The following is an 11,462-nucleotide window of genomic DNA, read 5'->3' on the forward strand; positions in this document are numbered from 1 at the left end:
GATGTGTTGGAGACAGTGAGGTTGGCACAGGATAGAGCAGGGTTTAGGGCTCTTGTAGAAAGGGTCGCTATGAATCACAAGCATGTCAACAGCACATAACTATAACAAACAACAACAACAACAACAACAAAGATGGCTCTTTCTTAAAAAGGAAATTCCCTAAACTCATCCTGCAGAAACTCCATCTCGATGCAAACAGCTTTCGTTGGTTTCTCTTTACAAGAGAGGAGGCTACATTCATGCCTCGTACACTTGCTCATATATGGTTATTGCCTGAAAAAATCCCTTCCTTTCAAACCCTCTCCCCTGTTGAGTTGCTGAGACCTCTGAGTGATTGCTGAGCTGTTGCTGAGATTTCCTGTGGAGGCCTCGGGGATCTTGAGGGCCATTAACAAGCTTTGTCATGTTGTCAAGTACCTGGGATTACCATCTTTAATTATATGGCACTGTTTAAAAATGATTGCTAAATCTACTTCCTTGCAAGAATATCTGAGCACACAAATGTGATTTCAAAGCATTAGTGATCTGCAGAAAAGTACTTGTTTATGCTGTGTGTATGCTTTAGATTTGAGAATCAGAGGAAGTAAGACTTGAAGTTCTTTGGAGAAAAGTGTTGAGATTATTACAGTGCCTCCTCCTAGAATTTGCAATCAGTTTATTTCTCAGAAAGACAAGCCTGTTGAAGGAAGTAGTAGAGAAAGAGATGTCTGCTGCCTTTTTGGATTCTTAGACCAGGTCAGTGGACCAAATGAATAATATGCTAAACACTAGATCAGTGAGTGACAGAGCCTATAGCTGAGCCCCGAAATCTGGCATTAGAGCCTGTTTCTAATGTAGCCGTTTTTTATAAAATCTGCAGTACAATGTAATGCATTTTGATAAAGTTAAGGAAAATGCTGGGAGCATATAGATCTTTGCATAATTTATCTAAGAACCATGTGATATCCTCTATCCATATATCTACCACATATATTACTTAAAACTACTTCAAAATTCTCTGATGGCTTCGTTGTGCGGCCACCTTGAAGGTAGGTGGTTTGAAACAGGCAGGCACTCTGGGGGAAAAAGATGAGTAATCTCTTCCTTTGTGATTTACAGCCTCTGAAATCCACTTGAGAGACAACTATGAGTCAGTTTTGACTCCATGACACACAACAACAACAACATTGAATGGGAGCTCTGATATTGTAGTCTGTAGGAAGTTGTGCTACTAACCCCCCAAATGATACCTATTTGGCCACTAGAATGCACCAGCTCCTTTGCAAGAGAAAGAATGGACAAACATTTTCTGTGCTATTTACAGACTCTAAAAACCCACTAGAGGGTCAGTTATGAGCTAATTCTGACTCAACAACAATGGTTTGAGGGATTTTTTTAGTTTCTAGAATGTGAAAAGGAAGCCATCATATTTCACCTAGTCAAGAACCGCCTTTATGATCATCTTGCTCCTTCTTTATGATTTGTTCAGACTGAGAACTTAATATCCCCAAGGAAGGTTCATTGAGTCATGATTTTTGGATGACTATTCTTCTTCCTTCTGAGCCAAAGTCAACCTTCCCATTCCTTCTACCTCTGTGTTTTAGTTCTGACCATTAGATTCTTGATCACTTTTCAAAGGGAATGACTCATTTAGGGATTTAAGCTGCTTTGTTGAGAGAGAGTGAAAGAGTGAGGGACCCGTGACAGGATGACTGTGTCATAAAGTTTGTTACCTACTAGCTTGGTCAGTTCCTTTCACTGACATCCAAAATGGAAATGTTCCGCATCATTTATGTTAAAGATAGAAACATCCAGGAAGGAAGGTTTCTAATTTTTCACTTTTAGAAAGGGTTGGAGGAGGATGTTGGTAAGAGGTGGATGGATATTTCTTAGCCAGTGAACACTACAGTGACAGTTCACCATTGGAAGCAGCTCTAGAGGGGTTCTGGTCCTTGTTCAGAAGACAAGCTGAAAAAATGGGAACTCTTGAGCTGAGCTTTCCTTGAGGAAAGCTCATTACTCCTGTTAAATAGCATAGCATTTTCTCATGAGACTGAAGTATCATCAAGTTGATTTCCACTCACAGACATCATTTTGAGACAGGATAACTGCATCATGTCATTTTCGGGCCTTGTAATCTTTATAAAAGTAGATTGCCAACTCTTTCTCTCATGGACTTATTATGTGGGTTTGAACCACCAACCATTTGTGTAGCAGAAAACACTTAAACATTGTGTCACCAAGACTCTTTCCATTCCTTTTACCCTTTGGGAAAAGATATAGGGTGGGAGAGAACTAAGAGCAATTAAGGAACCAGAGATGAGTTCTTTTCCCCTAAATCTATCCCTGGGCAAGATACACACTTCTTGAAGCCTAATTGCCACACACTGATGACTGGGCTCAATCCTTATCTTAAACTTTTAAGCAAGGATACATTTATTTCTGAATAAAGAGAAACCTCTCAGGCTCCAGAAGGTTTTGATCCATCTTCTCCATAATAGGTTATATTCTTTCCCCATCTATATTTATAAAGAAGATAGAAATAATCTCCCCTGTGTCATCATCAGGAAATACAACTTTTTTAATATTTTAACCTTTTTCATCTTCAAATTGTACTTAGAGCATAAACAGAGTTTTATTCATTTTCCAAATGTACAATTATTAGATGCGTGCTGTGCAAGTTGTCATTTCCCTCTGGTCTCTATTCCCACAGTCTTCTTCTGTTTAATTCTACCTTAACCTTTTCCAGGCTTTGGTACAGTGATGATAATTTCATCAGAAATAAAACCCTTTCTTGACCACCTAATATGGTCAAATTGTACTCTGACTCTTACTAGCTAACATTTATGAAATAATTCTTATATCCCAAGTACAGATTTAAGAGTTTTATTAAATCCTTTGTTAGGGGGATACCTCTAGGAAGTAAATGATATCAGTATCGCCATTGTTTTTATTGTTTGTAAAAACTGAGGCCAGCAGTGGTTAAAATCTTCACCACAGGTATCTTATTTTGAGTCATTTTATGTGCTATCAAGTTGGAACTGTCTCAGAGCTAGTCTTCTTTTTGATTTTCAGAGACTGTATATCACATTGAAAGACACTCCATCTCCTGTACAATGGCTGGTGGATTTGAACCGCTTGCCTTTGGGTTAATAATTCAACTCCTTACCCACTCAACCACTGATAATTTGTTTCGTTCTTGTTTTTGTTTTTGGGGTTTTTTTTCCTCAAGTTCATTCATTTTGTAAGAACAAGGGTTATGTTTGTTTTACTATGGATATGTTTACAAGACCTGGAACCATGTCTAGCAATCAACTCTCAGTAAACAAGTACATGCCATAACAGTGATCCTCTGATTCTGCTACCTTCACATTTTAGGATCACAAACACCTGGGTTTCCCTCTGCTTAGTCTCGGGGGACCTCATCGTTTACTTCTCAGATTCTCACTTGTACTTATCTACTCGGTAAAATGAGATTAATGTTAACATCTATGGTAGAGTCACATTGGGAAAGTGTGCGGTTGGAGACCTCTCCAAAGTACTGAACAGCAATGATGTCAGTCTGGAGACTAAGGTGCACCTGATACAAGCCATGGTCTTTGCAATTACTTGCTATGCATCAGAGAACTGGACAATGACTAGGGATGATAGAAGGAGAATTGATGTCTTTCAGCTATGTGGTATTGGAGAAGAGTATTGAATATACCATGGACTGCTAGGAGAACAAACAAGTTCGTCCTGGAGAGGGTGAAGCCAGACTGCTCCTTGGAGGTAAATATTCTGAAGCTTCGTCTGACATAATTTGGACATGTTGCAAGGTGAGATCTGTTCTTGGAGAAGGATGTCATGCTTGGGAGGGTGGAGGGACAGTGCAGGAGAGTCAGACCCTTGATGAGATAGATTGATTCAGTCACTGGAGTAATGGGGATAGCTGTGTCGGAGACAATGGGAATGGCACAGTATAGAGCAGGGTTTAGGACTGTTGTATATTGGGTTGCTATGAATTGCAGGCGACTTGATGGCACATAAAAACAATAACAGAGCCACATAGTGAGGATTGTTGTATGCACATAGCATACCTTACTGAGAATTTGAAATGGCATTGATGTTTACAACCTTTACCATTATTATTGATGATGATGATAATGATACCAACAGCTATTGTCACAGTACAATGTACTGTGTTGCTATTTCACACAAGGCTTCAGGAGACAATCAGATAAAGTATCAGAACCCCATTTTGTGGATGGAATAACTGAGAGGAAAAGAGATGAGTGGTTTGGTCACAGAAAATTGAGACTGATGTTTTCTGATTTCCATCTGGTTTTTTCACCTGACCACCCCCCCCACACACACACACACTGGCTTTCTCCCCATCTTGCTTAATAAAAATTACATAATACATATTAGCAGCATTTTATGCATTTGTATGATATTTATTTGATCATGAGATTACTGTCTTTACCTACATTCCGTGCAAAGGCACAGAACTTGTCTCCCTTGTTCTCTGCCATGTCCTCAGTGCTTGACATCACACCAGTACATAGTCATTACACACACATTTGGCATGAAAGAAAGAGCAAATTATTGTACAAACTAGCAAAAGCAACTTGATATTTCTCTCTTTCCTTTTACTCCCACTTCCTACCCCAAGCCCTTGCTGTCGTCTCTACCTGACCCAGGATGGCATTGAGGCGCTCTGATTCACAATCCACAACCACCAGCCTCTCCTTTTTCTTCTCCAGGTCCTGAAAGAGCATCCGGTATCCTTCCTCTGTGGTTGTCAAAATGTTGACTGCTGTCACCTGCCAGTTCTTCTCAGCAGCTGTGTCAAGGACTTTCTGTAGGACGGACAAGCCTGGAAGTTGGGAAGTAGGACAGAGAAGTGGCAGATAGTCAGGGCACACCGGTGTCATCTGGGGCGGCATGATTTTCCCCTTGATCAATGCCCACTCCTCCCCCAAATTCAGCTCCTCTTACTATGCAAGTCTGAGTGGAGAGCTCAGTGAGGGCAGACACTACGCATCTTGTATTATAATACATATTGGGCCATAGAGCTAGTGATTAAAAGCAATCTCTGAAGACAGATGATCTGTCTTCAGTTCAAATCTGATGCTACAACACACTAGTTATGTGACATAGTGAAAGTTATTTATCCCCTGTAAACTTTTGTTTCTTCAAGAGTAAAAGGGCAATGCTAATAATATCCACTGTAAACTGTCAAATTACGGGGAATGAATGAGAATGTCTGAGAAGTAGCAAACTCTAATAAGTCACAGGTCAGACTGTTGTCCTAGACTCAATTCTGATTTGAAGGTTTAAAATTATCATTATTTAATTATTTTTATTATTGTTTTTAATTTTTATTATGCAAACTATAAATGTTTGCTACCTATATCAATCTAGTACATAATTAGGTGCCCAGGAATCTACTGGTTAAGGTCTCTGAGTGATGGTACAAATGGTTGGTGCTCAAACACTAACTACTAAAGACAGGCAGTTCAAATACACCCAGAAGTACCATGGAAGAATCTGCTGGTGTAAAGATGGCAACCAGGAAAACCTGAGGGCTGTTTCACTCTGTACTAATACATGGTGACATCATGAGTTGAAATTAAATGGCAAAGTATTTTTGTTTGGTTGCTTTTGGCTTTAAAACTATTCATTAAATGATGACAACCTAGAAAACTCCACAGAGAAGTTTAACTCTGTCCTACAAGGTCTTTCCCAGCAACATGCGTGAAGTATATGAGATGAAGCTTTATCATCTTTGCCTACAAAGAACACTCTGGCTCAACCATCTCTAAGACCTTTCATAAATTTATTTTTATTTTATATTGGTTGGCTTGCAAAGTTTATATATCTATATTGTTTCACACTATTCATTATTCACATTGTGTTTCATGCAATCATTCTCATTCATTATATTTTATAAAATTAATCACCATTGGACTATGTCAACCATTACCCTGTTTTTTCAGGTCCCAACCAGGTCTTTCCCATTTCCTGTACCCTCTCCATCCACCCATCAAATTGTACAACCCTGTGGTTTTGTCCCTAACCATCTTCATCCCTCTACTCCCATTGTTTCAGTCTTTGGATTGCAATACATGTTTTACTGGTTATCCTTCTATTTCTAGGGATATACCCCAAAGAAACTAGAACTGAGACACAAAAGGAGATTTGTATACCAATGTTTATAGTGTTATTATTTACCATTGCAAGAACATGGAAATAGCCCAAATGTCCAACCACAACTGAATGGATTTTGAGAAACTGTAGAACATTCACACAATGGAATACTATGCAGCACTCAAGAACAATGTTTTAAAATAAAACTACATAACTTGGGAGAGACTGAAGAACATTATGCTGAGTGAACTAATTCAGTCTCTTAAGGCCAAATATTGCATAAGACCATTATTATAAGAATAAAAAGATAGCTAGTAAAACATGTGTGGGGACCAAAGACATATTTGTTTATTCTTTTGGCAGTTCATGAGATGTTCAGTATTTTTTCCAACATCACAGCTCATAGGCATCAACCCTCCTTCTGTAACCATTATTCATTGTCCAGCTCTCAGATGCATAGCAAGTGATCAGAAAGACTATGGCCTGAATCAGACACACCTGAGTCCTCAAACTAGCATAATTGTTCCTCAATAATTTGGAAAAGTCTTCCTAGCCTGTTAGTTGGAAGGGCTGTTTCTTGGAGAGAGACATGATGCTAGGAAAGGTCAGCGAAAGAAAAGAAGACCCTAGACCAAGTGGATCAACACAGTGACTCCCAAAATGGGCTTTAAATGTGTCAGAAAGTGTGAGGATGGCACACTATAGGATAGGGTTCAGATCTGTTGCTCATAGGGTAGCTAGCTATGGGTCACATTTGATTCAGTGGCACCTAACAATAACAACAATAACAACAACAACAACAACAACAACAACAACAACAACAACGGGTCAATATTAGTTAGAATAAACTCAATAGCCATGAATTTTGTTGAAAATCTACTATGTGTGAGATGCTGTATTAGGTGGAGAGAATCCATTGGCCATTCTTTAATTTGATTAATAGTTAAATTGATAAACAATCAGAGAACATTTTTGAGTCAATCTTATTGACATAATAATGTGGATGAAGTAAAGATTTAATACTTTCCTTTAGTGATGTAGTATGACTCAAAATGTGGGGGGAAAAATACCAGTTGCAAATATCCGTTAATAAGTGAACTGTGGAAAGTACAAAGTATTAATTTAGAAAAATAGGAAGTTTAAAAAATATTCTAGACATTTTTGAGCTGAAAAGGATATTGGCAATTTTTAATGGAAAAATCATGTGCCTTACTATTTTGAGAATGATAAATTGAAGAAGACTGGTGTCACATTTATAGTCACAAAGAACATCTCAAGATTTATCCTGAAGTAAAGTGCTATTAGCCATATTATAAATATACTCCTACAAAGAAGATCAACTAATATTAGCATTATTCAAATTTAAACATCAACCACTAATGCCAAAGATAAATTTAGGATTTTTAACAACTTCTGGAATTGCCTGAAATTTATCAAATAGAAAATCAGGAACATCAATAATTACTGATTATTGAAATGTGAAAGTTTAGAATAAGCAAAATAAGCATTTTTATTTGGAAAATATGGTCTTGGTGATAAAAACACTGAAAAATCATACAATAGAGTTTTGCAAGACCAACCACTTATTTATATCAAATATTTTCTTTGAATAAAATAAAATGTGACAATACTTGTGGACCTTGTCAGATGGGACACAAAGAAATCAAATCAACCTTTGTAGAAGAGAAAATGAGGGAACTAAATATCGTCAGTCTGAATAAAGTTAGGGGCCAGTTGTGGACAGACTATAAGTTTCTCCTTTGTAAATTACAGTTGAAGTTGTAGAAAATAAAAACTGTCCATAAGAGGCAAAGTATAGGGGAGCTCTGGTGGCCTAGTGGCAAGAAGCTGCACTGCAATCCCAGAAGTGCACGGTTCGAATCTACCAGATGCTCTGCCTGGGAGGGAGGGACAATTTCCTCCTGTACCAGTCAGATCCATTTTGACAGTACACACACACACACACACACACACACTAAAAAAATAAAAAAGAGGCAAAGTATAATCTTGAGTGTATTCCACTTGAATTTTGAGATGTCACACACTGAAAAAACTAATTAACAAAAACTAGAAAAGTTGTGAGATGACATCATAAAAAAAGCAGAAAGCCATTCAGAATACAGGAAAGAAAAACTAAATTGGAGGTCAGAAAGGTCTTTGACATTTCTTCTTGAATATAGAGTAGTTAAGGTAAATGGAAGAAATGATGATGTAAGAGAGTTGAATGGAATATTTCAACAGGAGACTCAAGAATCAAGCATATGATAAAGTACCTATAATATTGGAAGAAGTCAAATCTCCTCTGAAGGCATTGGCATTAAACAAGACTTCAAGAACTGGTGGAATAGCAATTGAGATGCTCCAACAAATAAATGGTTAAACAATGAAGCGATCACTGATCTAGGCAGAGGCATTTTGAAGACAGCTGTCTGGTCAACTAACTGGAGGAGATAGATGTTTTTGTCTATTCAAAACATGATCCAACAGAATGTAGGATAGGAAAAACACTGTAACTATCAAACACAGCAAAAACAATTTAAATATGAGACCTGTCAGAAGGGAAACTACATTCCAGTGAGGATCTAGTATGAGTAATCCCTTGCTAATGGCAGATAGACAACAGCTTCTTGGTTTAGGTATAGGTTTGTTATGAGCCTAAGTAAGTGTTCTGGATTCCACAGTTACCCAAACAGAGCAAGAGAACACTGCATGGTTTAGAATCATGAAAGGTGTACATCATATCATATCATATAGTCTCCATATCTATTCAATCTGTACACTGAGAAAATAATTCAAGAAGATGGACTCTTGAAGAAAGTGTCCTCAAGATCAGAGGAAGACTCATCAACAACATGCATTATGCAGATGACAAAATCTTCTTTGCTGAAAGTAAGGAGGACTTGAAACACTTATTGTAGAAAATGAAAAAAAATACAGCCCTCAATATTGATTACATCTCAACATTAAGAAGACAAAACTACTCACCAGACCAATAAGTAACATCACAATAGAAGGAGAAAAGATTCATCAATACACACTCAACACCCTTATTATCAGCAGTCAGGAGATCAGGAGATATATTGTGCAGGACTGCTGTCAGAGACCTCTTCAAATTACTGAGTAACAATGATGCCAGTTTGAAGACTAAAGTGCGTCTGAATCAAGACACGGTCTTTCCAATTACTTGTTATGCATTTGAGAGTCATATGATGAATAAAGATGACAGAAGAATTGATGCCTTTGAGTTGTGGTGTGGGAGAAGAGCACTGAATGCCCCAGGGACTTCCAAAACTACAAACAGTTATAACTAAGAAAAAGTACAGCCAGAGTGCTTTTGGAGGCAAGTATGGGGAAGTTTCACTACTTCAAGTATGTTGGTAGGAGAGGCTATTCCTCTGATAAGAATATCTTAAGTAGAAATGTGAAGTGTCAGTGAAAAAGAAGTCTCTCAAAGAGATAGACACAGTGACTACAGCAAAGAGCTTCAGAGTTTCAGAGAGAGATGGCAAGGATAGCACAAGATAGGATAAGGTTGACGTCTGTTGTTCATAGAGTTACTATGAGTCAGGTTCAACTCAAAGCCATCTAACAACAACAGCAATGACAAATCTGAATTGAAAGAAAAGAACCATAGATATTTTGAAAACAGATATTTTGTTTTCTAGAATGTGTAAAAATGCTCTATTGTGTGATTAATAAGAAATTGTGAATAACTTTTGGAATAATGAAATTCTAGACCAATTAATGGTGTTCTTGTATAACCTGTACATGGACCCAGAGGTATTACTGGACAGAGAGCACCATATTATACTTGGTAAAGTAGAGGGTCAGAAAAATTTATGAGGCTGTGAGGATTACATGGGACTGGACAGTGGTTTTTTTTCTTTCTATATAGTGTGTTTATGGGTAGGAATCAAACTGATAGCACCTCATTTTGCTTGCATCCACAATTAACACCCTTGGTACGAGCAGTCAGGAAATAAGGAGATATCACTTGTATTGCATTGGGAAAATCTGCAATTAAGGACCTTTCCAAATTATTGAGAAGTAATGTTAGTTTGAAGATTATGGTACATCTGCTTTAGGCCACAGTCTTTCTGATTATCAGCTATGCATTCAAGATGTGGACAATGAATAAGGATGCCAGAAGAATTGATGCCTTTGTGCTGTGATGTTGGAGAAGAGCACAGAACATCCCAAGGACGTCCAAGAGAATGAACAGATACGTCTTGGAGAGGGTGCAGCCAGAGTGCTCTTTGGAGGCAAAAATGATGAGGCTCCATCTCACTTACTTTGGACATGTTGCTAGGAGGTGCAATTCCTTGACGGACATGATTCTGGGAATGGTGGAGGGTTGGTGAGGGAGAGGAAGACTGTGAACCAGGTGGGTTGATACGGTGGCTACTGCAATGGGCTATCGTGTGTCAGGAAGTGTGAGGATGGTGCAGGATAGAGCAAGATATGCATCTTTTGTACATAGGGTCGCTATGAGTTGTGCTTGACTAGACAGCACCTAACAACAATAATAGACAGCTTAGTGGCAAGAAGCTGTGCTGTAATCCGTAAGGCACATGGTACATGGTCACCTGCCCCTCCATGGGAGAAAGATGGGCAATCTTCTCCCATGAGATTAACTGCCTCTGAAAACCCTCTGTAGGGTTAAATATGGGTTGGTTCCAACTCTATGGTGCACAACAAAAACATTAAACTCCAGTGGGCAGAAAACTGTCTGCTAACCTAAAACTGAATGCTTACTGGTAGTTCAAATCCACCAGTGGCTTAAAGGAGAAAAATGAGAATTCTCTTTGTGTGGAATTTACAGCCTCCAAAATCCTGCAGGAAGGTAAGTTACTTGTCAATTCTGACAGGATAGTACTGAGGGGAGTTTTTATCCCTAACAATTTTAACAGAAAATTGTCACATTTTTCATCTGCAGAGAAGCTGTTATATTTGAATTACCAATCTTTCAGGTAACCACTGAACACTTAGCCACTAAACCTCAAGGGCTCCATGCTCAATAACTATGCATTAAATTAAACTATTCACTTGAAGAGCAGAAGAAAGGAGATGTGGGGGAGAGGGAAGGGAGGAAAATCACTAGTACAGCAGCTATGAGTGGAAAGAGGAGGGTGTGAAAGATTAAAAAAGATTCAATGGGGACTTGAAAAAAGGGAGTGATAATAGACATAAATGAATAAAATAAATTCTATAAAATACAGTGTTTCCATACTTGATATTTCTACCTAGGTTGCCCTTTTTTTTAATCTGCGTGTGTTCTGTTGTGCATAGGGTTTTCAGAGGCCTGCTATTTCAGAAGTGGGTGGCCAATCCTTCTTCCTAGTCTGTCTTGA

The 11,462-nt window shown here is 38.3% G+C and overlaps 1 protein-coding gene across 5 annotated transcripts in view; it reads right to left on the reverse strand.

The window, feature by feature from the left end:
* GRIA1 (glutamate receptor, ionotropic, AMPA 1) overlaps positions 1 to 11,462 on the reverse strand; it is a 548,752-nt gene that overhangs the window by 229,498 nt on the left and 307,792 nt on the right. For all 5 annotated transcript variants that reach the window (XM_006894738.1, XM_006894741.1, XM_006894739.1 and 2 more), the window contains one exon: positions 4,653 to 4,837. In XM_006894738.1, coding sequence (XP_006894800.1) covers positions 4,653 to 4,837 — 185 coding nt within the window. The remainder of the gene's footprint in view (positions 1 to 4,652; positions 4,838 to 11,462) is intronic.

This window comes from Elephantulus edwardii, unplaced genomic scaffold (genome assembly GCF_000299155.1).
Source record: "Elephantulus edwardii isolate Elephantulus edwardi_28Jun2011 unplaced genomic scaffold, EleEdw1.0 scaffold00149, whole genome shotgun sequence".
Lineage (NCBI taxonomy): Eukaryota > Metazoa > Chordata > Mammalia > Macroscelidea > Macroscelididae > Elephantulus > Elephantulus edwardii.